This window comes from Histomonas meleagridis, assembly GCF_020186115.1.
Source record: "Histomonas meleagridis strain 2922-C6/04-10x chromosome Unknown contig_95, whole genome shotgun sequence".
NCBI lineage: Eukaryota > Parabasalia > Tritrichomonadida > Dientamoebidae > Histomonas > Histomonas meleagridis.
This window is the reverse complement of record NW_027150927.1, coordinates 162,793-190,377: the sequence shown is the minus strand read 5'-3', so window position 1 is coordinate 190,377 and position 27,585 is coordinate 162,793. Positions and strand designations below refer to the sequence as shown.

The window sequence follows — 27,585 nt, the reverse complement described above, 5'->3', positions numbered from 1 at the left end:
TTTGATATATTGTTAATCAAGGCGGTTTTTGTCGTTTATCAAAAGTGTCCATTTATTTTTGTGTTGATTTGGCGGTAAAAAATATTTTTATGATCGTTATTGCTTTGAAAGAAAAAACGAACTTATAAATTCAGAACGAATTGAAAGAAAAACGAACAAAGATTATTTAACGTCTTATCCATTGAAATCTCGGTAAACCATCCAAAATTACATTGCCTCAAGTCTCAATGTCTTTGAGGATTCCAAATGCAAAAACTAGAGTCTCTGTACCAGGCAAGGGGCCTAGAAAAACAGCTGCTGATCAAAAATTAAATGCAAGAAAATCTGTAAGTTTGTTTCGACATACAGTAGATAATCCTCTTCCAACACCTGATCCTTTGATCCTTGATCTTTCTGGAAGACTAAACCCAACACAGTTTCAATTGAATAGTACTATTCAAGTTCTTGATCTTTCCAATAACCTTAACATTCCAATTGATTATTTGTGGGAATTCGAACTTCCTTCTTTACAAACATTAAGAATTAGTCATTGTTGGATAAAGGAGTTACCACAACATAAGCCAAAATTTTCAAGTTCATTACTTTTATTTTCACTTGATGGAAACGAATTATCAACATTACCCAACTGGATCTATGAAATGCCCGAGCTTAAGGAGCTTGTTCTTTTTGGCAACAAATTTAAAGAGATTAATTTCCCTGCCACAGAAAGAGTAATTAGGCTTATAAACCTTGGCTTTAACCCATTAACTACCTTTAACGCTGATCCCAATTTCCAAGTGCAAATATTAAATTTAAATCAAACTCGTCTTAAAGAAATCAAAGGAACCAATATTTTAACCTTAAAATCGCTATCCATGTCCAAATGTCAACTTGAAGGGAAAATTGAGGGCTCTATACCTAGTGGACTTTCTTCTTTAGATCTTTCATATAATCGAATTGATTCATTTTCTGACAACTTTTTTTCAACTGTCAAAGCGATGTCTTTGATCAATCTTTCACATAACTGTATCAAATCCTTACCCAATTCTTTCCCATCACCTCATTCTATCACACGTATCAATTTGTCAGATAATTTGTTAACAGAAATTCCGCCAACGTTACTTGTTTCACGCACTTTAGAATACTTCAACATCTCTCATAACCAAATAACAGTCTTACCTGAGTTTAAATTCAATCAAATTCGTGATTTCAATGTATCGTTTAATCATCTTAAAGAATTACCAAATTCGTTTGACAACTCCACATTCCTCACTACGTTAAATGCCAGCTTTAATGAGCTTAGTGACTTACCACGATCGATGGTCTATTGTCGACGATTAACTGATTTATATTTATCATCCAACAAACTCAAACATATACCAAATCCTACGTTATCATTTGCGACGTTACGTACATTAATTGTCTGTGATAACATTATCACGACATTACCCGATTCATTAGGCGCTTTATTTCATTTAAAGACATTAGACTTATCGAACAATCACATACATGAATTCCCTAAAATTGTTGAACACTTTAAAGAGTTACGTTATTTATCATTATCACATAATCGAATTAATGAGATCACAATTAGTGAATTATCGCCCAAACTTCAAACATTAGATTTATCATTTAATAATATTCAAACATTCCCTGATATAGCAATTCCTTCGTTATGTAATTTATCATTACAATATAATAAACTTTCGGCATTACCCGATATTGAATATTTCCCATTATTAAAGTTTTTTTCGATTGGAAGTAATGAACTTAAAATCGACGAATTCATATGCCCTGATATGATATCAGCTTCAATCGAATTATTTGGCAATGAAATAACTCAAATCGATAAGCCTAAAAAATCTCATATAGTCGAAGTATATACTAAAGAAAGATTCGGAGTTGGAATTGGTTCAACATTAGGTAATCGACAAACTATGGAAGATTCATATACAATAACATATTCGAATGACACATCGATTTTTATGGTATTTGATGGGCATGCAGGACCAAATGCATCTGAATTAGCATCTGAACGTGTAATGTCATTAATTAGTTTAATTGATCATTCCGAAGACATTGTAGCATCAATATCGAATGTATTAAATGAAGCGAATAATTATATCTTCGAAAATCAAGTAATGGATGGTACTACATGCGCAGGAGTAATCATTAAAGATGATAAATGTTATGTAACTGGAATTGGCGATAGTCGCGTTGTTCGAGTGCTAAAGAATTCTATCGAACAAATTACTGAAGATCATAAAACTTCGGTGTTATCCGAAATGGAAAGACTTCAAAACGAAGGCTTCTATTTATCTTCCGATGGACGAATTAGTCGGAAACTTGCTGTCTCACGTGCTTTAGGTGACTTTTGGTGTAAGGAAGGAGAACTATTTGTTGAGCCTGAAATCGATTATTATGATATAAGTGATGAAGACGTCGGAGTTATCATTGCTTGCGACGGGTTATGGGATGTGATTTCAAATGAAGTCGCTGGTGACGTAATGAGAAAGGCAAAATCAGCCGCAGACGCTGCAATAACTTTGAAGAATTTGGCATACGCAAATGGAAGTCAGGATAATATTACAGTGATAACAGTGATGTTCGAGCCGAAAGAAGGAATGAACGCTTTCAAATATATAAATACTGTGGAGGAAGTGCCAGATTATAAGGAGGAACAAACAGAAGAATTGTTCTTCTCCCCACCGCCAACAAATAGAAGAAGAAGAAGGTGAGTTCAATGTGTTGTTGTGTTGTTTGAAATCTGTCCGATTACTTAATAAATTTTGATTTATTAAATAAAAAGGCGATTTTTTTTTATTTATGCAAGTAAATGTTGAAATATTCTTTGAACGCACTTTATTTCTAATATAATATGATTCTTTTTTCACACATCATTTGTTATTCCGCTTCAACAGCACCAATTTCATTCGACAGCGCTAGATATGCCTTCGCCCTTATCGAATCCTTTTGCATCATTTCCAATCCTGATTGCGATGTTTCTGTTGTTTCTTCTTCCTTGTGCAATATTTAAATGCAGAATCTTCAAATATAAGAAGTGGTTTCAAAAGACTTGTTAATGATGAGCAGCCATAAAACACTTTTTAACTGTATTAAGTACAGATCAAACTTTATTGCCAAGAGTTATATATAACTAATGTTGAACTATGTTCAACTACAAAAATCACTAATTGACATAATTGGAGAGAGAATTGTTATATTTGTAAGTGGATTTCCATAAGGATTTCAGGAAGAAATTAATCCGTTTCCAAATTAAAATCATTTGAAATCAAAAAAAATTCAATATCAATTTTGGGAAATCCTTAAACAATTTGTTAATGCTTAAATTTAAGAATTGTAAGATGAATCATGCGTAATGCATAAGTTTTCGAATTTGGAATACAGACAAAAGTTTTCATATCTTGTTTATAAATACAAAATAAAAAACTTTGAAACTTTTGGAATATAAATCCACATTAGAAAAATAAAATATATGTTAAGTTTCTGTCTTTTTGTACTTTGGTAATTCACATCCACGTCTCGGCGAACGTTTAAAATCACAAAGTAATGTCCAAAGTAAACTGGAAAGTCCTGATACCTACAACAGAGATTCAAGAAGCAAGTCGACAAAAAAACTTATCTATGGTCGTAACAGTATTTTTTTGCTCATGTGTAATATTTTTATTTTTTGCTCTCAAATCTTATGGAAAATCTTTTTTTAGTACCAGTTTTTTTAAATATTCTATGGCTATTTTCATTGTACTCCTTATCTATGCTATGATAGAGCCATTTCTTCTTACTTATTCATATAATGAAATTCGAATTCCAAATGCAACATTTTCTCCATTTACTGCTGTACATATAGGTGATGTTCACTTACAGTGGCCATATCCATATGTCACTGAGAAATCCATGATGAAAGTGGTTGAAAATATCAACAAATTAAATCCCGATATTGTCTTCATTACTGGTGATCTTATTTCACGCTTCCGCACTTACAATATATCACTTAAAGGAACAAATTCCATTTCACGTATATTATCGCAAATTAAATCTCGAAATGGAATATATGCTGTTTTAGGTAACACTGATCTCCACGCAAAAGACTTAGTCATCCAAGCGCTTTTACGATCAGGTGTGCATCTTCTTCGACAAGAAACAATAACAATTGGAGATCTCATTATATCTGGCATTGACCCCTCAAAAAACATTAGCATGGCTGACACAAATCTTCACAAACTTCCACCAATCGATACAACTAATAAAGGCCTTAGAATTCTTCTATCACATCAACCAGATGTAGCACTTGTTTCATTTGATAAAGGATTTCATTTACAACTTAGTGGACATACGCATGGAGGACAGTGTACTGTGCCTTTTGGATTAGGGCCTGTGTTACTTCCATCAATGGGCAAAATGTTTCCTGTTGGATTATATAAAGTCAAAGACATGTTGTTATATGTAACAAAAGGAATTGGGATTTCACCGTTACCAAAGCCACTTGTAAGATTCAATACAAGACCAGAAGTATCGATTTTACACATTGTTCCTGAATAAAAATACAAAATCTTGTAATAAAGAAAAGATAAGCGGATGCATCAAATTTAACCGCCGTCAGATATTTGAATTTCAGAAAATCATTTATCGGTTTTTTACAAAACAGCAAAGAAAAAGTAGACTTCGGCCAAATAAACTCAGAAAAACAGTATGATAAAGATAAACGTACATCCGATCAAGCACTTTTAAATATCAGAAATAAAAATTGATAAGTTTATATAGTTCATTTTGAAGAACAAACTCATGAGTTTTTCACCGAAATAACCGTGAAAATGGGACTTTTTATGTGCTTTTTAATCGTACCAAAAGTGCACTTTTATTTCAATTTTCTGAACCTGTACAACAAATTCAAAATTCCAAAAATTATGTTTAAAAAGTTTTAAGGAAGCGATTTTGATTAAGGATTTAATAAAAGAAAACTATTAAAATGATTTATAGAATACAACATCCAAATTAACCGTCACCCGAAATCATCTAAAACCGCTTCTGATAGTTCGTGTACCATTGTTTCTTCTCTTTTTATAGTTTGTTTTGTTTTTGTTCTCATCACAAGCATTACAACAAGAGCGACCAAAACAATTACTAATGCAACTGCGCCCACGGAACATGCTGCAATTTCGGCATTACTAATTTTATTATCATTTTGTTTTGTTTCAGGACATATTCTCTTGAATGTTTCGCTCATATCTGGCGCACGCACTTGTAAATGTTTCCAGAAATTAGTGTAAGTATTATTTTTTTGATAGTTCTCGTAATTCTCCTTGTAAGGCAAGCACACAGTAATTTCTGATGCGTAAACATTTCCTGAATCATTTACTGTTTTTACATTTGCACGTAGAATGAAGTCATCACAAAATTCTTTTGGAGGTTCACTTGGTAATGACAACTTAGTGATATTACTACAGTTTGCAAATATGTTCGATGCAGTTGACATTATACGTTGAAGTATTGGGAACAAAACTGATTTTAGATTATAGCAATTTGAGAAATGTTTATCACCATCGATATCTGTCAGGTTTTGAAAATCGGCAATTTCAAGTGAAGTACATTCGGAGAAAGCTTCATTAGACATTGAGTATAAATGTGGCAAAGAAATTGATCTTAAAGAAGAACATTTATAAAAAGCTTTTTCACCAATTGATGTTACATTTGGTAAATAAACTGAACTTAAAGAAGAACAATTATAAAATCCTTTTTCTGATATTAATGTTGTATTAGGGAAAGAAATATTAATCAAGCTAATACAATTTTGGAAAGCTCCATCATATACATAACTTAATACAGGGAAATGTACACTATATATATTAATGCATCCAGAAAAAGCATGTTCATTAATTGTTTCGACAGCTGCTAATGAGATATTTCTAAGTAAAACACAACCATCAAATGCATATTTTCCAATATAAATAGCACTATTAAATTGAGCCGTTGATAAACGAGTACAACCTTGTAAGAAATAATCATTAACATATGAAGAAGATGATAGAATTTCATTCAAAGAGCAACAATATTGAAACATTCCATTACTTGTATCTTCCAAATATTGGAAATTTAAATGTTGAAGTAAAGTACATCCAGAAAACATGAATTCACCTGCAAAATTTAATTGAGGAACTGAAACACTTACTAAATGAGAACAATTTACAAATGCACGAGCATCAATTCTTTCAACACATGGGAAATCAATTTCATATAAATCAAAACAATTAGCAAATGATAAAGGGCCAATATCTATAACATTTGGCATTAAAATTTCTACTATTTTATAACAATTATAAAATGTTTTTGCTTTACATTTTAATAATGAATTCAATTTAACACTTTTTAATGAAGAACAATTTTCAAATGTAGAATCACCACATTCTTTTAATGATGGTAATTTAACGATTGTTAAATTAGTACAATTTGCAAATGTATTATCTTCACAATAAGTTAAATTTGTCATCTCAACTTCATTTAATTGATCGAAATTAGAAAATGTATTATTACTTAAATTAGTAACTGTATTATGAACAAATTTACCACCAATATTTCCCTTAGGAAATGGATTATTACCAAGTTTCAAAAGTTTAGGTGTAGAAATTTGAAATTCTTCAATATCCCCAATGAAATTAATATTATAAGTAAAACAATCATATGCATATTGTAAACTATTGAAATTAAATGTACTTAAAAACCTTTCTTTACTGTCAATAAAAGGATTTTTACCAATTGATAATAATGTCGAGAAATTTGTTGGCCTAAAATTAATACAACCTTGCATGAAACTATCGCCAATGTATTTTAACTTAGGAACATTTAGATATCTTAAGTTTATACAATTCTTAAAACAATCATTACCGATTGATACTAATGAAGGTAAAGTCATTTCAAACAAAGAAGATGAATTAAAACAAAAATTATCTCCAATTCTTTCAATTGCTGGTAAGGTTACATCAGTTAAAGAATGACAATTACTTAAGAAATTTGATGGTATTTCTATCAGATCTGGGAAATCGATGTAAATTAGTTGTTGGTTCTCATATAATGGTAATGTATCTTCTGAATTAATCTTTTTTAATCCACGCATAGAGATACTTTGCAAAGTGGTACAATTTTCAAATATGGATTTACCGAACCTAGTTATATTATAAGAAAAGAAAACTGTTAATTTAACGCAATTCTTAAACGCATAATCACCTATATAATACACATTTATAAAGCCTGCAATGTATAATGACCAACAATCTTCAAATGCACTCTCATTAATTATTTGAAGGTTTGATAAAAATGTTGTATCCGTTAATGAAGTACAATGATAAAATGCTTTTGTACCACAAAATGTAGCTATTATAAAATTACAACTTCTTAATGAAGTACAATATGTAAATGCTTCCCTGGGAATTTTATCTATATTACTACCCATAAATTCTTTAAGTTTAATGCAATATGCAAAGGATTCATTACCAATTTGTATTAAGTTGGGTAAAGTTAATGTTTCTAATCGGACACATTCATAAAATGTTCGCAAGCCAATAGATTCAGCGACATTTGATTCAAATGATTGAATATTTATACACCTAGAAAATAAAGATTCATTAATTGTTACTAAATTTTTGGTAATGTCTGAAACATTTGTTAATAAATAACAATTTTGAAAGCATCCTATTCCAATAGATTTTATTTCTCCATAATGAATAATAGCTAAATTATGACAATTGTGAAATACAAGATCGCCAAAGTTTGTAGCTTTTGGTAAATATATTTCCATTAAATTCGTACAGAAATAAAATACAGATTTCATCAAGACTTGAACATTTGGCAGACTAATAATTGTAAATGAATTGCATCGATAAAAAGCATAATCATTAAGAAATTTGACGTTTGTAAAACTTACATTAGCTAAACTAAGACAATCCCTAAATGCATTTTGTGATATTTCATCGATATCAGGATGTAACGTAATGTTAACTAATGATGTACAACCATAAAAAACCTCTATACTTAAATTTTTAACATTCGGGAAACTTAAGCATGTTAAACTTGAGCAATCTTGGAATAAACTTTGTGGAAGAATCGAAATATCAGGATGTAACGTAATGTTAACTAATGAGGTACAACCACAAAAAACAAATGAATTTATATTTATTGCTTTCGGGAAACTTAAGCAAGTTAAACTTGAGCAATATTGGAATAAAGACGATGGAAGTGTAGAAATGTCAGGATGCAATGTAATGTCAGCTAATGAAATACAATAACAAAAAGATTCTTCACTAATATTTATTGCCTTGGGTAAATATGCATAATTTAATTTGACACAATTGAAAAAAGCAGAAATTGGAATGGATTCAACATCTGGAAATGAAACTTTAATTAATGATTGACATTGACGAAAACTTCCTTGACCAAAGCTTTTTAGAGTAGGTGCCTCAAATGTTGTCAGTGAAGTGCATAATAAAAAGGTAGCTGTTTCAATTGTTACAACATTAGAAAAATAAACTTTTTCGAGTAACCAAAGCCTAGCAAATGAACTCTGGCCAACAACCTCAAGGTCTCCTTGAATAGATATTTCCTTAAGTTTCTTCATTGCAGTAAATGAGTATGAAGGAATTTTTTTATTTTCAAATTGAACGTTGGTTGCTTTGTATGTAACAACATTAGTAAGAGATCTGTTGCAATTTATTATGTCATAATTTGAAAGATAACCATTTGAAATTTCAATTGAAGTAATTCCTGAAAAGTCTGCAATTATGTTGGTTAGGTTTTCGCCTGAAATTTGTTTTTTTGTCTGATCCATGAATATTGTAACATCAAGTTGGAAGCTTTTTTGAAGAAATAAAAGCACCAACATTTTTTTTAGACGAAACGTTTCTGTACTTTGGAATTTTGTGTAAGATTTGACATTTAAACGTTCGTTTGTCAGTTTTATCGCGACTGACACAAATCAATCAACTTAATATTTATTTGATTTTATTGATGAAAAACTAATACCATGAAAAAACAAATAGTTTTTTCAATATATTACATCAAGGTATGTTTATAATGGAAGTTTCTAGAAGTAAAAAACTATTAACATTGGAGCACCCTAATAATAATAAAGTAAACTATACAAAAACATTCCAATAATTAGTAACAACTTTATTTATATACAAGAAACAAACAAACAACGTATCTTTTCGAATAAAGGGTAAAATTTTGATAATATTTACCGTCATTCAAATTCGCTCCTATCGTCACTTATCGTTGCCCTTATCATTCGATATAAACCATGCAAAAGTCGATTTCTGTCACTTTTTGGAATAAAAGAATAAATTTATCTCGTGCTAATCATAATATAATTCTTAGATTTATATTAATCATAGATACAACTATGTATATATATTATATATCCATAATATCAAGATTGTAGGATGATCGCTATATACGATGGGCGGAAATCGCTAGTCGAGTTTAACATATAGTACCAAAAGCTCAGTTCAATACCCTTTGAACAAACTTTTTCAAATTGAACTCAAAAGCATTCAAAAGTGTCCCAACCGCCTGGGTGAAAATTTCATGAAGCTTTATGCAATTTCAAAAATGCACATTTAAAAATAACTATAAAATATGAATTAGCATTACATTTTTATAGGTTTAATTTAATTATGAAAAATAAACTTTACTACAACAAATAAACACATTACTCCCCAATTCGATTGTATACGACACTACTCAATCGCTCCCATATTTTCTCGTTTGGCGGCAGTTTCTTGAACCTAATTATGTTTCTTGTCATTTTTTCGTCTACGCAAAGTATTGCGCCATCATTTCCTGACATCGATTCATAGTTCGGAGCACTAAACAATGTTAAAACTTTATTGTTTTGACAGTATTCGAATCCTTGTTTCTTCAATTGATGTGCTCGAATTATAAGATTTATTCCATTGTTCTTTGAAAAGAATAAATCAGTAGACTTCATTCCAAAGAGTGCGCCAACATTACGTCCTCCAGATTCAGTAAATCCAGAATTATCTTTTGCTGGATCATTCCATACTAATTCACAGAGTGCACCAGTGCTAGGTATTTCTGTAAATCGATTAATGTTCGAGATTTCTGATAGAGTCATTGCGTTTTCACTAATACCGCCATGCACACAAAAATATTCGCCGTTTATAACCGCTGCTATCGGCATGGATTCAAAAAGTGGTTTAAACGATTGATAAAGTGAATCCGATCTGTACTTGGTGAGAACTTCTTGATAAAACCCGTACACTTGGGAAATGTTCATGCTTTCGTGATTCCCACGTATCATAAAGAATTTGTTCGGATATTTTATTTTGAAGATGCATAGAAGAATCATAATTTCGATGCTTTTGGTGCCTCTATCAACATAATCACCAAGAAAAAGAAATTGTGTATACGGAGGAGTTCCAGAAATTTGAAAAATTTGAAGCATGTCATCAAATTGCCCATGTACATCTCCACAAATAACTATGGGAGGTTTGATCTCAAGAATGTTTGGTTCCTCTCGGAATATTTCTGTTGCTTTACTAATTATGGATTGAAGTTCTTGAGGTGTTGGAAGAACAGAATTGAGAAGATTTTCAATGACTTTATCAAGAGAATCTGGTTCCTCAACAGCTTCTCCATCAGGGTATAAGAGGGATATCATTTGTGGTTTCCATAGACCACAAATTTGCTTTCTCCACATAAAATCTTTTTTAAGCTATTTGAAAAGTGACTTTAAGCTATTTGAAAAGTGACTAGTGAAAGCGGTTATGACGGTTATTAAATCTTCTTGTTTTTTCTTTTTTGAAATTTTATTAATACATTTGTTTCAAATGAACAGCATATTAAGAAAAGAAATCCTTCAAATCCAAAAAAGAAATAAACAAGAAAAACAAGAAAAATGGAGGAATGAGTTACCATTTTCTTATCATAAAAATCATGTTTTTCATTTGATTGATGTTTTACCTTTTGTTTTTTAATGTTCAAGCAATCCCTATGTTCATAAATAGCATGTGGTGAAATATTTTGGTTTGTAATCGCTCTCAATTGTACAAATGGAATTTTCATGCTCATTATCCTTGAACCAATAACAAATATTTCATCTGATATATTTGAAATGTTATCTGTTTGGGAAATTTTAGAAATATATGTTAAATCAAAATTTCTCTCTTTTTGTTTATGATTTGCTCTTAATGTTTGTCTAATGATATTTGGAGCTTTTCTTTGAACAATCTTAAGATTGACTGAATTAGGATATTCCCTTATTTTATGAGATGAAAGAAAATCTTTTTTCTTATCAACATTTAATGAATGATATTTAAAGCAAGGATAATTTTTATTTGGAAATTGATTTATTTTCTTGAATTTCAACAAATTGGTGAGAACATTTGATGATATTAATTCTTCAATCATGTTTTCTAATGATTCAATATTTTTCTTTTGTAACTCAAAGCTATTTAATGAATTAGATGAATGAGAACGAATATATTCAGAGAATAAACTTGCTAATCGTGAAACTGTTTCATTAAATGTATCAATTTCATTTATTATTTTATCAATTGATTCACCTAATTTTTTATCAATACCTTGAGTATTTTGAAGAATATTATTTTGAAATGAAGAAGAATTAAAGCCACTATTTGATAGTTGAATATCAGATCCAAGGTAAATTGGTGAAGATTGGGAATAACTTTCACTGCTCATCATTTGTGCAGATAAATCTCCTTTGTGATATTCAGGAACAGTTTTGATTCCAGTATTAAATGAAAAAGAGTTTCGAAATGTATTTCCCAATGTTTTAAGAATTTTTTCTTTTGCTAATCTTCTAGCTCGTTGAATAAATGAATGTTCAAGTAACTTACTTATTTCCCATCTATCTTTTGGGTTCTTTTGTAGACATTTATTTACAAAATCACAAAAATCTTCTGAATGCATCTTTGGATATCGAAAGCCCTGAAAACCATTTGTAACGATTTCCAAAATAGCTTTTGTTTGAATATATTCTGAATATGGAGGGGCGCCTTCTGCTAGCTCAATTGCTGTCATTCCTATACTCCATACATCAGATTTATAATCATATGAAGCTTTAGATATTACTTCTGGTGCCATCCAATATGGTGTACTAATTATTCCAAATCCATGTGATAATGATACTGATCCATGCTTTCTTGATACTCCATAATCAGCAATCTTAATTTCACCTGTAGATGTTAATAAAATATTTGATGCCTTTATATCACAATGAATAATATGGTATTCATTATGTAAAACTTGCAAACCATTTAATACTTCATTCATTATAATTGAAATTATGTCTTCACTTAAAACTATTTGACGTTTATCAAGTATATCACGTATTGATCCACAACTACAATACTCCATTAAAATCATTAATGTATTATCATAAGGAACACAACCATAATAATGAACTGTATATGGCGAATCGATTTCTTTCATGATTTGGACTTCATGTTTAATTTCTTTGAGCATGTCTTCATTTATTAAAGCTGGGTGAATAAACTTTCCTGCAAGTTGTTTCATAGAGGGTAAATGAATAACTTTGTTAACTGTTCCAAGACATCCTTTACCTATAACATTAAGCTTAATAAAAATTTTCTTAGGATCAAATGATTCTCCAAAAACCCAATTTAAATCGTGATCAATATAAATGTCTCGAGTCACATTTTTAGGTCTTGAGATGTAATATCTCTTTCTAAGTCTACTAATCATTATGGCAACTATTAACTTATATAAAAACAATTGATAAAATAAAATTATTTACTTACAAACAAATAAAATACGATATAAAATATTTTAATTTTTCTGATTTTGAATTAAAATAGTATGCACAATATAGATGATCTTAACATATAGTTCGAATTATTCTTTATTGATTATGGATATTTTGGGCATTATAAACAATGATATCGAGATCTAATTTTTTAGCAAAAAGAAAGGAAAAGGAAAAAATTAATCACCTTCAAGATCAAAGTGCATTGGAGCTTTGAGTAAGTGTTCATTATATTTTTCGATCTGTTCTTTATAAGAAAGAGATGCATTCTTTTCGATTGTTCTTTTTCTACACTGATTATTTATTTCCATGAAACGAATTTCTGCATCGGTGAGCGTGTTCAAAACATCATCAGGGTTTTCTTCTTGTTTTGTTTCCAATTCTTGATCTTTGGAATCATTGTTCTTTTGAGGTTTTTTTGGAGTAGCCCTAGAAGCTGCTGATTTTTTCTTTCTGCCTTTTAGCCTAAGTGGCCCAGGGGTAAAAGCCATCCCAGACATATCGAAGCAATAATTTTCACAGTGTTCGTCAATTTTTTCGCATAAAAAAATTAACGTTTTTTATAAACGTTTAAAATAAAAAATGAACACTTACGATAATAACAAAGAAATTGTACAATGGAATACAGCCATGACTGGTGCGTCTCTTAATACTTTATGTATTGGTGCTACTCTTACTATTGCAAAACAAAAAATGCAACTTCAAAAGTTACAAAGACATTATTTAGTTGGTCAAGTAACTCTTTCAGAGCAAGATTCACTGCCTTCAATGTCGCCAACTCAATGGGAAAGTAAGTGTATGGATACAATAATACGACATCAAGAAGAATATAACCAAAGAATTTATTCACTTACAAAGGAACAGAATAAAAAAAGAAATGAAATCAAGAAAGAAATCGAAGCAGTAGACCAACGAATTCTGGCAGCCAAAAATAAAATCGAAAATTCACAGTCATTATTAAAGACTCAAATACCTTACTTCGATTATGATGTAGTTGGGAACATCGATGAACTTAAAATCAAAATTCAAGACTCAAAAGAAATCATATCAAACATGAGAAAGCAGATTGAAAATTCTTATTTTGGAGAGCCACAGCTCTTCAAGCAAAATCGCCCTCTTTCTTTGAATGAGATGGTGACCTCTCCTTTACCATCGTTCAATGTTAAATCAAAATTTCAAAAATAATCAATCAAATATTTTTTATTTGTAAATACTTTTAGTAAATGTTTATAATTCGATGTTTTTAGTCAAATATGTATGTGTTATAGAGCATTTAAAATTTGAATTTATGTATTTTTTTTTTTTATTGAAAAATATGATTAATAATATATCTTAACCATTTAATACTTTCGTTAACTGATGTATTGTCTAGATCTTTTTGCAAGTTTTTCTGCTTACAACATTAGAATAAACTTGTTACCATATTACAATCTAAATTTATCTTTAGATAAAATAGTTTTGATTTTAAAATATATAGAAAAAGAATTTTGAACGATAAATTTAATATAACTATAAAAATTATATTATATTCCACAAAAATTAAAATATTTAATTTAAATAAAAAATAATTATAACAAATATTTTATAACACAACAATTCTATTTACCATCACACGTACGAATTGGAACATATATTGGGAGCAATGGCATCTCTTCTTCCACATCTTTTTTCTCATTATTCTCAAGTGTTCCGTTTGGCGTTCTTACATATCTTTTGCTTTCTTCTTCTTTTATAAATCCAATTTCAGATGGCTTCGAATACAACAAAAGTTCAGTTCCAATGAATCGTTTCATTATATCATTGCTTGTGATCCATAAGTCAGGAAACAATGAAATAGCATTTAGAAGTGTTTCGCTTTTATAAACACTTTGCATTACTTCTGACATTTTATTTATCGAATTAATTGCTTCGTTATGAACTTTAGTCAAAATACTTTTAGACCAATGCCATAAAACACAATTCCAATTAATTCTTTGAACAATATCATCAAAATTTGTGGAACTAGCAAAAGAATAATTCATAACACGAAGATAAAAATTTGTTTTTGTATCTTCACAAATTACATATTTGGTAACAATTTGAAAATTATAAAAATCTTGATTTGGAAGTGTACGAATTTCAAGTGTAAATGGCTGCTCAGAACAAATACAAACAGGTGAAAATATAATTGAGCCTTCTATCGTTGCATGTTTCAATGGTTTATGCCATTCAACCGCTGATCGGCTTGAGCGAACTTTAGTCATGACTTGGAAGGTGGTCTTTTGAAGAAGAAGCTGTGATGATTGCTCAATGGGGTTCTCCATTGAGATAACTTGGATTGTACCTTGATGGTTTGGGTATAATTGATGAATTGTTTTTGTGTAATGAGCTACAAGAAAATCAAGTCGAACTGGAAATGAATGAATCATATCAACGAATGAAGGACTTTGATTAATTTGATCAACTATAGAAATAAAATGAAGCGGAGTTCCAGAAAGAACTCGTGAAAGAGTGCCAACAATTTCTATCGTACTGGGGCACTCCATTTTGTTACTTAAAAGTGTCAATTTCTCTATCGTTCTTTCTGCTGCAGAAATTGTTTTATTTGTGAAAAAAAGATTTGATAAATCAATACCAATCATAGTTTCAATGCTAGCAAACCGAGCAATTGAGGCAACTTTGGATGTTTCAATGTGGATATGTGGAAAATGGGATGTATCACTTTTAACGAAGTTTTCATCAAGCTCACTTTGATCTTTAGGAGGAACAAGAAGTACATATGGACACTGATCAGTTCCAAGGAAAATGATGACTCGACTAGATTCTGGAAGATGTCTAAGAATGGAAATGCATGAAAGTTTGGCACGGACAAAGTCTTGTTGTGAAAAACCTAGTGAAAGATAAATACCAAAAATAATTCCTCCATCGTTTTGTGACTTTAATATGATTTCATAATTTTGATTTTTGATTTGTTCTTGTGATACACTTGAATTAATGAATTTATTCTTATTCCCGCATATTGAACATTCCCATTTTTCATTATCATGCTTGCAATTGGATGAAAGAAATGCATGACAAACATGGCAAAAAGAAAGATCATCATTTTTACAATTAATTTTTTGAACACCAAAAGATGTCACAGGTGATACTGTAGATAGTATTGGTAATTTAATCCTTTTGCATAAATCATCTGTTTTAGGAAACAATGGAAGTGTAACTTCCATTTGCTTGAGAAATGTTATGTGAAAAATTTCATTCTCTTTCAAGTTATTGAGTTGTTTGTTGTTTTTATCAAAAAATAAAGAAATGTTTAAATGATCTTTAAGCTTAATTTGCTAAGAAAATGGTTAATTTAACATGAAATTATCTAACAAACATGTGATGAAAAAATAAACAAAAAAAAATTTTGCTTCACCCAGGAGTCGAACCTGGATCAATAGCGTGTAAAGCTACTGTTCTAACCGTTAGACTAGTGAAGCTCTTCATTTACTTTTTCAAACGTTACTATTAATTTATCATAAATAAATTTTTGGAAACATATTTTGATACTGCTTTTCCGCTTATAATCGAAAATATTTGATTTATATTGTGTTTCTTTTAAACTTGCAGATTTTGTTATTAAATTTGAGAAAAAACTCATTATTTATTGAAATTAATATTTGAATACAATTTTTTAGTATTCAGAATAAACAAACACATTAAAATAACTTTCAATATTATACAAAAAAATTGCATTTAAATCAATTTCCAATGCAAATTGCATATTATTGTTGATAAGCATTTTTTTACACACTATTTCATTTCATATCAGACTTTTGAAAGGCGAAATTTTGCTCTCAAAAATGACGGTTTTTACCCCAAAATTGTTTGGTTTGAAGATTCTCTATTGACTTGGCTTAATGAAAGGATCAAATGGAACAAGGGAAACTAAATATATTCGATATCTAAAAAATATACAATATACCATTTCTAATGTAAATGAAAAAAATATTTCTGAATCAATTGAATTAACAAAAAAAATAATTGATTCTAAATATCCGTATTCTTCCATTTTAATTTTAAGTCGAATGATATATTCATCTTTTATTTATAATATGAAGAATTTTGATATATATTTGAAATTTCTTAAAACATTATCAACAAAATATTCCATTATTGATATCTTTGCTAAATTATTAATTCATTTAAATACTCAAGAATCTAATTATCTTCTAGGAAAGCTTATTGAACATAATTTAATTAATCCTAACATATTAAAGGATATTAAAACTTTATATTTCATTCATTACAAAACAAAAGCAGAAATAAATTCGTTCGAAGATATAAAGAGTACCATTCCATTTTATCAACAATTTTATGAAAATATTGAAGAACTAAAAAAAGATAAATGGAAACTTCATAAGCAATTTATACAAGAAGGATATAATCCGTCAAATATTGTTAAAGCGATTCGAAATGATGATATTGAAAAACTTCAAGAAATTTCATCACAACAAAACTTTGATTTTAATCAGTTTATAGAACCATCGCTATATGAAAGATATTCTTTCATTAATAAAGAAAAAGTTTCACTTGTTGATTATGCCGCATTCTTTGGATCAATAAAATGTTTTAAATTTTTAATATTAAATAATGTTGATTTAAAAAACACAGGAATTTATGCTGTTGCTGGTGGAAATCTTGAAATTGTTCATTATTGTGAACAAAATCATTCAAACTTTAATGATGCAATAGAAATAGCAATTGAATTTCATAGAAATGAAATTTTTTATTATTTTTTTAATAACATGAATACCAAAGATGTAAATTTAACTGAATTAGGAAAGAAATGTATTTTATATAATAATTTTGAAGTTTTAACTTTTTTAGAAGGAAAATGTTTAAATATTAAAGAATTGATTATCGAAGCAGTAGAAAATGGTAATTTATTTCTTTTCAAACATTTTTCATTAGGAAATCAAATGCCAAAAGAGATTTTAATATCAGCAGCAAGATCAGGTAATATTGAAATTGTTAAATTACTACTTGAGACAAATGAAATTGATATAAACATTAAATATGATTAATAATATTTTTCAAAAAATATTTCATTGATTTGGTGTTTTCTGATGTAAAATAAATTTTAAATAAATAATTTTATACACCATTAATTGTTGCATGTAGTGAAGGTCATATTGATATAGTTAAAATACTTCTTGAACAAAAAGATATAAAAATAAATCATAAAAATATTTCATTGTAAATAAGAAAATTTGTTTTTATCTTATAAAATTTTAAATATTTATTTGGAATTTATTTAATTTATTTTATACTGCATTTTTAATGGCAGCTAAAAATAATCACATTGAAATTGTGAAATTACTTCTTCGACAAAAAAGAACCAATATGAATGCTGCAAATTTTTCTTTTTTAAACTTAATGTTAAAATTGTGGTATTTGGTAATTATTGATAACATTTGGAATTTATTCAAATTATTTTGGACAGCTCTTATGGATGCATCACAAAATAGGTATAATGAAATTGTTAAATTGCTTCTTAGACAAAAACGAATCAATGTAAATGCTACAAATTTTCCTTTTTTGATCATAATTTTTAATTAAAAATTTTAAAATTTGATGATAATATTAGGAATTTTTATGGTATGTTTTATACAGCATTGATGATTGCAGTTAAAAAGAATAATGTTAAAATAGTTAAATTACTTCTTAATTATAAAAGAACTGATATTAATATACACGATTCGCGTGATTGAAATTTGCTTTTGGTATTAAAACAAAATATTTTATACATCACTTATTTTAGCATCTATCAATAGTAGCACTGAAATCGTCAAATTACTTCTTGAACACAAAGATATTGATACAAATTATAAAACAGTAAATATTAATTGTATAAATTTTGTTTGAAGAATTTGATGTTTTGAAAGTATTTTTGGAAATTATCTAAATTATTTTGGACACCACTGATTAATGCATATGAAAATAATCAAATGGAAATAGCAAAAATGATACTAGAATTCAAAAAAAATAAAATCAATAACAAAAAGATTTATATATTTAACTTAATCTTTATTTTAATATTTTTGGGTTTAAAAAAAATATTTGAAAATTGTTTAATTTATTTATTACAGAACTTGATTATGGATATAACAAAGGAATTGTTGATATATTTAAAATAATTCTTGAAATAAAATACATTGACATAAATGCTGTAGATATTTTTTAATATTTTATGAAACTTGCTTCATTAATTTAATATTTAAATAGAGTATTTGGAAATTCTTTAATATTTTTAATTTACCTCTTATATTTGCAACGAAAAATGGTTACACAGATATAGTAAAATTACTTTTAGAACAAAAAGGAATTAATGTTAATGCCCGAGATATTCAAATTTTTCATATGAAATCCAATTAAATAATTTAATATTTTGATAAAATATTTGAAAATTATTCTTATTATTTGATACAGCGCTTATAATTGCAACTAAAAATGGTCATATTGAAATAGTAAAATTACTTCTTGAAAAAGGAGGAATAGATGAAAATGCTGAAGCCATTAATATGTTTTATTTGATATTTTTTCTAATAATTTTGGATTTCAAAATAATATTTATTATTCATTTATTTTATTTGGAATAGCAATTTGGACAGCATTTGAAAGAGGTTACACTGAAATAGTTAAATTACTTCTTGAAAAACAATTAATTTATTTTAGGAATGATGAAATTGTTTTACCCTTTTAATTGATATTTATATCAATAATATAATGATTCAAAATAATTATTTATAATTATTTATTATTTTTAAAATTTCTCTTGTTGGTAATGATTACAAGGATACAGTAAAATTTCTTTTTGGAGAAAATATTGATGATGTATATTGTAGAAATATTACATTTTATTTTATTTAGTTTATTTCATTGATTTAATATTTCAAAGTAACATTTAAAATTTATTATAAATAATTAATATAATGTTAATATTTGCATCAAAAAGAGGCATTATTCAATTAGTGAAATTACTTCTTTCACAAAAAGATATAGATATTAATGCTAAAGATATTTGTTTGTTTTACTTGTAATTTATTTTTATAATTTTATATTTAGAAATAATATTTGGAAATTATTTAAATTATTTCAAACAGCACTTATGCTTGCATCTTTAAATGGTCATAAAGAAATAGTTAAATTACTTCTTGAACAAAAAGGAATTGATATTAATGCTAAAGATATTATTTTTTAGTAAAATTTTGTAATCCAAAATAATATTTGGAGTTAATTAAATATATTTTTAACAGCTTTTCAGTATGCTTTGAAGTATTTTTTAAATAATGTCGAAATAATAAAATTATTCCTTATGTATGAAGGACATCAATTAAATGTTAAAAAAAATTATTTTTTTTATATGGAGTTTCAATATAATTTGTAGAAAATTTGCATATTTGAAGAAGCTCTTTATATAGCATCATTTTATGATGAAATAGATATAGCAAAATTACTTATTGTCCAAAAAGGAATTGATGTTAACGCTAAAAATATTTATTTGTTTTGTTTGAAATTTATCCTAATAATTCGAAATTGTAAAATAATATTTGGAAATGATTCAAAGTATTTTGTACACCACTTATTTTAGCATCTAAAAAAAATCACATAAGAATAGTGAAATTTCTTCTTGAACAAGAAGGAATTGATATTAATACTAAAGATATTTATCTAGATTATTTAGAACTTATTTTGATAATTTGATAATTCAATATAATATATGGAAATTATTTAAACTATTATATACAGCACTTATTTTCGCATCGTCTTATAATCATATTGAAATTGTTAAACTACTTCTTAACTTTAAAGGAATTGATACTATTTCACAGAATGCTTTTTTGTTTTAATTATAGTTTTCTTTAATAACTTTTTATTTCAAAATAATATATGGAAATTATTTAAATTATATGAAACAGCACTAATTTTAGCATCTAAAAATGGTTATACTGAAATTGTTAAATTACTTCTAGAACAAAAAGGCATTGATATCAACGCTAAAGATATTTATTTACTGCATTTAATATTTCATTAATCAATTTAATGTTTTGATATAATATTTGGAAATTATTTAAATTATTTGAAACAGCACTAATTTTAGCATCTCAAAATGGCCATACAGAAATTGTTAAATTACTTCTTGAGCAAAAAGAAATTGATATTAATGCTAAGGGTATAATTTATTTTAATAATTTAATATTTCAATATAAAATTTGAATTTTTTTCAAATTGTTTGAAACAGCACTTATTTGTGCATCTCAAAATGGCCATACAGAAATTGTTAATTTACTTCTTGAGCAAAAAGGAATTGATATTATTGTTAAAGATGTTTATTCGTTTTATATAAAATTTGTTGAAAGCAAACTCCACTAAAGATGTTAAAAATTTGATATAACGAGAGTAACAAACATTTAACATGAAACCTAAACTAATGATTTGTTATTAAAATACAGATACAAAATAATCATATGTATAAAATTATTAGTGGCCTCATTTACAAAGTTTATTTGAAACTTCGAAATTTAAAAGAAACTAAAAATTAATTCATAGAATTCAAAATTATTTTTGATGTTTTTGGTAATTTCCCACTAAAATGTTTAATTAAGTCCTGTTCTAAATTCATAATCACCGGCTTCTGTTACATACTTCACACCTTTAAATGACTTATAATTTACATTTTCAATTTCCAATCGATCAATTTTGAATCCAGAAGCAACAAAACCAATTGTCACAAACGAAGCTCTAATAACAGGAAGTCTTCCTCGAGGTTCAAATCCTTGTTCTAATGATGCACTTCCTTTGAAAATCAGAGGAGGATTTTGGCTATTCATCTGTCCAATTACCCATATTACTTCTCTGGTTGATCCTTCGAACACTGCTCTTCCAACTGGCACAGAAAGAGCTGGTGATAAAACTCCTTCTGGGAGCCCAAATCTGATTTCCACTTTTTCAAGGTTCTTTTGAATAGAACCGTCAACTTTCACAATGATTTCAAAAGTGACAACTCCTTTTCCCCACACAAATCTTGGGGTGACCCAGAGGGGGACGTTTGTTTGAGGGTTGTTAATTTTGTATTTCATTAAGGTAAATGGTCCATCAGGCGGTACAAATGGAATTACTTTAGCTTCATTTGATTCAACCTGGGCACACCGATGAAATGTGACGTCTTCTATATGAACAGAAGGGAGGAGAATGATTTTGCAAAAAGGATTTTCTGACAAAAGAGAATAACATTCAACAGACCCACGAATGTAACAAAACTCTGTCCTCCCTTGGTCTGATACAGATACATCAATTTTTTCAATTATATCAATTAAAATTTCATTTTGTGATCTTTGAATACCTACGCTTCTCCAAGGTCTCACTAAATCTAGTTGAAGCCTATTTCCTTTAGTATAATCTGTTGGCGGACGAGTAAGTAATGTAAAAATAGTATTGCTTTCATCCAAAAAAGGAAAACCATAATCGATTGCATAATCAAGGATCTGATATACGGAAGGATATTCTGATTTGATTGAGTTTTCTGTAGCTCCTTCTTTTAATAATGTTGCAAGAAGCTTTCCTATATGTTGAAGAAGACTGATTGAAAATAGTGCAAATTCATCACCTTCGCAAACTCCCACAACCCAAATTTCATTTTCATGGTGAGTTATTATGGTTAATTCACCATTTGGAATAATGCCAGGAGGAGTTTGAGATTGATCTCTAATTGCTAAACAAGCTTCATCTATTACTGATCTCTCGACTTTTTCTCTATATTGTTTTTCTATTAAAATTGTTGCATCCTTATTTAAAATGAAAACAGCCGAAAGCATCTGGCAAATTGAATTGTTATTAAAACGATAGACACGATATCTATTAAATTTTGTATGATTTATTTCCTTTATAAAATTCAATTCATATTTTGAAAGTTTTCCGATCAAAATTCGCACAATATTATTATCGTTATTGACAAAATTTTATGATTTTTATTCCGATTTTTTCTGTAAACACAAATCTCTAATCGAGATGTTCTCTTTTCTTTTGTATGAATGGAACCATTTCATCATTATTTTGTAACAGTGGTAATAAATCATCGTTTTTATCTTTTTTCCTTAAGAACAAAATATATATAACACCCAAAATAACACAAACGACAATAACAAAAACAAATTTTCGATCGAAAGGAAATTCAAACGAAGAATTCTTTTCGATGAATGTGAATTCTATTTCATCTTTTGACCATTTTACGTGATCATATGAAAATGCAAATATAACTTTTTCTGGAATGTGTGTTGGCGCTCTGCATTTCGCTTCTTTTCCTCCAACGGAAAATGCGCTAACAATTGTAGCGCCGAATCGACAATATGCAGCATGCACTTCCATAGGTATTTCATCATCGAGTACAATATTTATTATAGTGCCACCATTTGCTGATGCTGAATTAGGCGATATCTTCGATATCTTTGGCGTTGTAGAGCTGCAGCTTCTGATGCCGTCGCCTGCATAGCCTTCTTTGCAGACACATTTACCTGGTGATACGCATGTCGCACGCGGATGACATGGCGGCGCGCACTTAAAACATATGTTGCCATCATAAAGATAATCAGAAACACATTTGCATTTGTTGTTAGTGTCAAGTTCCATATGCGGTGGACATTGTTTGCGCGTAATGTTTGGTGCAATGCGCCTGTTTTCTCGTGGCGTGTTATGTGATTTAATTGTTATTGTGTGCTCTTTGTTGTTGTCTGGAGTTTGAATATTTATTGGTTCTGAAGATGCGTCAGAAGCGTTGGACGTTGTTATACTTTCTGCTGCGCTAACAGTAGTATTGCTTTGGATGTCTATGGTTTCGTTTTCTGCGCTTTGTGTTGTGGTTGTTTCGCTTTTTGTAACTAAATTTGTTTCATTATTTGATTTAACTGTTTCGCTTTCTGTGTAATTGTGTGCATCAGCGATTGCTTGTAGCGAAGTTGCATTGACATTTAAATCAATGATTGTTTCATTTTCTGTGTTTTGTGTTGCATTTCCATTGATGTCAGTGAGTGTTTCATTCTGTTCGTCCAAAGTTGTGTTTGCATTAATTATTGTTTGGTTTTCTATATTTAAAGTTGTATTGTTTTGTTCAGTCATTACTGAAGTGTCATTATGTTCTGTTTGATTGCTTTCTATGCTCTCTATTTGTGTAACGTTAACATCAGAATGTTCATTGATTTGGGTAATGTTTTCTGCTTCTGTATTTTGTGTGTAATTGTCAATGATGGTTATGTTTTCAGTAGTTTGTTGTTCATTTAGTGTTTCATTCTCTTGTAAATCTGTGTGATTTTGTTCGTTTATTGATTCGACAGCCTCTTTTGTACTCTCTGTTTGTGTTTGATTATCATTTTCAATATGTATGTTTTGTGTTTGTGTTTCATTTAACGAACTTGAACTTACTGTGATTTCACTGAATGAAGACGTTTCGTTGATAATTGTTATATTTTCATCTTGCTGCAAAATTGTTCTATTTGCTAAATCAGAATTTTCTTCTGATGAATTTAATAAATTATCTGTATCGTTTAAAGTATTTTCTGTAAATGTGCTATTATTATTTAAGTTTTGGCTATTTTCATAAAAATTTGTATCTGTTGAATTTTCCTTATTAACTGTAATATTTTCTTCATCGTTTGTTATTGATAACATTTCCTGAGTTGTATTATTATAGTTTAATTCTATTCCCAAAATAAGCAATGGGACCAACAAAACCATTATTTAAAAAGTGTCTTTCCACTTTTTGATTCACAAAAAGTTGAAAGAATCAACCGCTGATTTATTTGTGGAGAAAATTGTTGAAATGAAACGTTTCATTAGAAACAAAACAAAATATTTAAGAACAACTTTAAATTACAGTAAAAACATGAGTGATAGTAATAATTTTATTCAATAGTAACACTTTCTATATTTTCGCTATTTAATTGCGGCGCCATTTTTGTCAGAATTGTTATTGGCGTCATTGGCTTAATTTTACCAACGCTTTCCAACAACGCATTTTCATCTATCAGCCAATTCTTTTCATATAACAAACACAACGGAATTTCGCTTTGTTTGCACACCAATTTCATTTTCTCTGGTTTCTTTTCCAAAACGAACAAAACAGAGTTTTCGAATGTTTCCAAATGTATTGGCATTCCGAAACTTTTTGCGTTTATTTCGTTGAAATCTTTATCGAAGAAAATAATTTCCAAAATATCGAAGTCGCAATTTGATATCAAAGAGTTTGCTTTAAATTGTATCACATTAGTTTTCTCTCTATATAATATATTTAATTGTAAAAAGTCGAGAACTTGAATTTTATGCTTTAAAGTAACTTTCATATTATCAATGTTTTGCGAAGAAGCGGAACCAATTATTCTCATTTCGAATGATTTTATCGGTATTAAAGGAATCTTCATTAAATAAGAACCTTTTTTAATATCATTAAATTCTAACACGTTTTTATTTTTATAATTTTCGGGCGAAACGGAAATTTTATCATAAATTATATTAATATCATTATCATTAATATTAAACTTTAATGAATCCATATCACGCGTTACATTAAAATGAACAATAATTAATTGTTCTTTATTCGGTAAAAAACATTTTGGAGTTTCTAAATGGAAATCAAATTTCGGAGGAGATCTCATCACATTAAAAATTATAGGCTTTCTATTAGATAATATACATTGGATAATAGATTTTCCTATATGAAAACGGAAATATGCGCCCCAATAAGGACCGACTTTATGAGGCATTCCTGTTAATGTTATGATAGAGTTATTAGAAATCTCTTTCTCTAGAACGTTGAAAAGAGATGTTTTAGAGTTTTTATTAACAAATGAAAATGTTAATTTGGAAAATTTGATCACATTTGGAAATGATGTAATACATTTAAGTTTTATAGTTGATTTCGCATGTGATCGAAATGTTTCTTTATCATATAACGTGAAATGTATTGGTAAATCAATTACACATGTGAATGAATTCTTTTGTTTCGTTAATAATATCTTTGATAAAAGATTCGACGCAATTTCTGTTTTTTCTTTGTTGTTCGATGTTAACATTTCACATATTATTGGTAACCTTTCATTTATTGTTAAGCTGTTAATTATTTGCGTTGGTAAAACTGGTGTTATGTCACTACTAATGATACCTTTTCGATTGTTTAATAACTTCGTAATGTTTATAGTCTTTTGATCAATTTTACTTAACTTGAAAAACATTAAAAACGCTTTGTTGATTAGATTTAAATATTTATAGATATGAAATATCTCAAAATTCATTTTATTGTTCTCTTCAATAAATTTATTTTCATTTGTAATAATTTCGATAATATCAAATTGTGAATAATGTTTTATTTCATCGGAATCATTTCCTATTAATTCTTGAATGAGCTTTTGATATGTTTCAATTATTTTAACTGAAATTATGTTCTTGGATTCATATTGAAATGAGATATTACATAAATCATGTAAATACTGAGTAATCCAGATTTTATATAACATGTCCTTTTCGGTTATTTTGTTTTCAAGAAAATGATAAAAATTAAATCCAATTTCAATCGCAAATTCAGGCCTTTTGGATGATAAAAAACAATAAATTTGTTGTGAGATAAAATGACTTCGAACTTCAAATTCTGAGGGATTTTGAACTTTGAATATATCTGTTCGTTTCTCTTGAAGAATTTTGTTATCAAAGACATCGATTTTGGTCTCCATATCTTTGTGATGAATAAAAGTTTTAAATAACGCGTCTGAATTGGATTCAATTAATGCTAATGCTTTTTGGATATTCATCTCTTGAAGCTCATAAAAGGCAGCGCTACTGTAAAGTACGCTTAAACGTAAGTAATGGTAAATGGTAGAAATTGATAGTGGTCGTTTGAATAAATTATTTAATAAATTAACTCTGGTTTCAAGAGCAAATTGTGTACCAGAAATAATAGAGGTCCACAACTTATTCGCTTCTGACTTTGAAACACGACCTGTCTTTTCAATTTGAAAGGTTTGAGCTAAAGGAAATTCTTCTTGTACAAGTGAAAAAATACTTGAAGTAGTGTTAAAAAATCCTTTTTCGTGACTAGCATCATTGACTAAAAGTGGAAAACTTTGGATATATGGTTTAGAATATTGTTTAAAAAATGTTTTTAATTCAGCGCTTTTTTTGTTCGTATAATCTGATTTATAATCACATGTGAAACATACAATTATTACCGTAGGTGCATATACTATTTTAGAAATGTCTGGTGGAACTGAAGCATGAATTAATTTTGGATTTATATCTACGATTTGGGCATAATCATTAATTGTGAAACTTGCTTGTTTTGGGGTGTTTTTAATCAGTGAATTTTTTATTGAGTTCCATATATTATCCTCTGCATGAAAAACAACAGTAAATTCAAACATCTGTAATTTTTGGTGCCTATGTGAACGGTTTCATTTGAATTTCACAAGCTTTTTGTGTGCATTGAAAATTGTTTGCATGTAAAACGGTTTATTGATAATTCAGCCAAAAGAAAATAAAAATAAACTTCTTCTATGGTTTAAGCTTTGCTTGACATATATTATTATTACAACTATTATATAGGATTGATTCTTTCTATATAATTGTAAAAATATTATGATTTAAAAAAAAACTTCATTTTATAAAACCATAAATGAAAAACTCATTTACATTTTATTTTTATGATAAATCAACAAATTAGAAGTGATACTATCAATAACTTATTAAAATTATGTTATTCTGATAAGGAAACATCGCAATATTGTGTT

At 28.4% G+C, this 27,585-nt stretch overlaps 7 protein-coding genes across 7 annotated transcripts; 2 read left to right on the top strand and 5 right to left on the bottom strand.

The window, feature by feature from the left end:
* Positions 1 to 227: 227 nt before the first annotated feature.
* GO595_009739 (Leucine Rich Repeat family protein) lies at positions 228 to 2,717 on the top strand (the record flags this gene model as incomplete). The annotated part of the gene is made up of 1 exon (XM_067923458.1): positions 228 to 2,717. One exon carries the CDS (start codon positions 228 to 230, stop codon positions 2,715 to 2,717), a length of 2,490 nt encoding a protein of 829 aa, XP_067770049.1.
* A 1,009-nt stretch (positions 2,718 to 3,726) lies between these two features.
* Positions 3,727 to 4,539, top strand: GO595_009738 (metallophosphoesterase; the record flags this gene model as incomplete). The annotated part of the gene is made up of 1 exon (XM_067923457.1): positions 3,727 to 4,539. The coding sequence occupies one exon, from the start codon at positions 3,727 to 3,729 to the stop codon at positions 4,537 to 4,539; it is 813 nt and encodes a 270-aa protein (XP_067770048.1).
* A 5,158-nt stretch (positions 4,540 to 9,697) lies between these two features.
* Positions 9,698 to 10,708, bottom strand: GO595_009737 (Ser/Thr protein phosphatase; the record flags this gene model as incomplete). Its single annotated transcript, XM_067923455.1, has 1 exon — positions 9,698 to 10,708. The coding sequence occupies one exon, from the start codon at positions 10,706 to 10,708 to the stop codon at positions 9,698 to 9,700; it is 1,011 nt and encodes a 336-aa protein (XP_067770047.1).
* A 2,267-nt stretch (positions 10,709 to 12,975) lies between these two features.
* Positions 12,976 to 13,287, bottom strand: GO595_009736 (protein FAM32A-like; the record flags this gene model as incomplete). Its single annotated transcript, XM_067923454.1, has 1 exon — positions 12,976 to 13,287. One exon carries the CDS (start codon positions 13,285 to 13,287, stop codon positions 12,976 to 12,978), a length of 312 nt encoding a protein of 103 aa, XP_067770046.1.
* Positions 13,288 to 14,394: 1,107 nt separating this feature from the next.
* GO595_009735 (Sec23/Sec24 zinc finger family protein) lies at positions 14,395 to 15,999 on the bottom strand (the record flags this gene model as incomplete). The annotated part of the gene is made up of 1 exon (XM_067923453.1): positions 14,395 to 15,999. The coding sequence occupies one exon, from the start codon at positions 15,997 to 15,999 to the stop codon at positions 14,395 to 14,397; it is 1,605 nt and encodes a 534-aa protein (XP_067770045.1).
* A 5,415-nt stretch (positions 16,000 to 21,414) lies between these two features.
* Positions 21,415 to 22,632, bottom strand: GO595_009734 (Adaptor complexes medium subunit family protein; the record flags this gene model as incomplete). The annotated part of the gene is made up of 1 exon (XM_067923452.1): positions 21,415 to 22,632. One exon carries the CDS (start codon positions 22,630 to 22,632, stop codon positions 21,415 to 21,417), a length of 1,218 nt encoding a protein of 405 aa, XP_067770044.1.
* A 184-nt stretch (positions 22,633 to 22,816) lies between these two features.
* On the bottom strand, positions 22,817 to 24,544 carry GO595_009733 (uncharacterized protein; the record flags this gene model as incomplete). The annotated part of the gene is made up of 1 exon (XM_067923451.1): positions 22,817 to 24,544. The coding sequence occupies one exon, from the start codon at positions 24,542 to 24,544 to the stop codon at positions 22,817 to 22,819; it is 1,728 nt and encodes a 575-aa protein (XP_067770043.1).
* Positions 24,545 to 27,585: the final 3,041 nt, after the last annotated feature.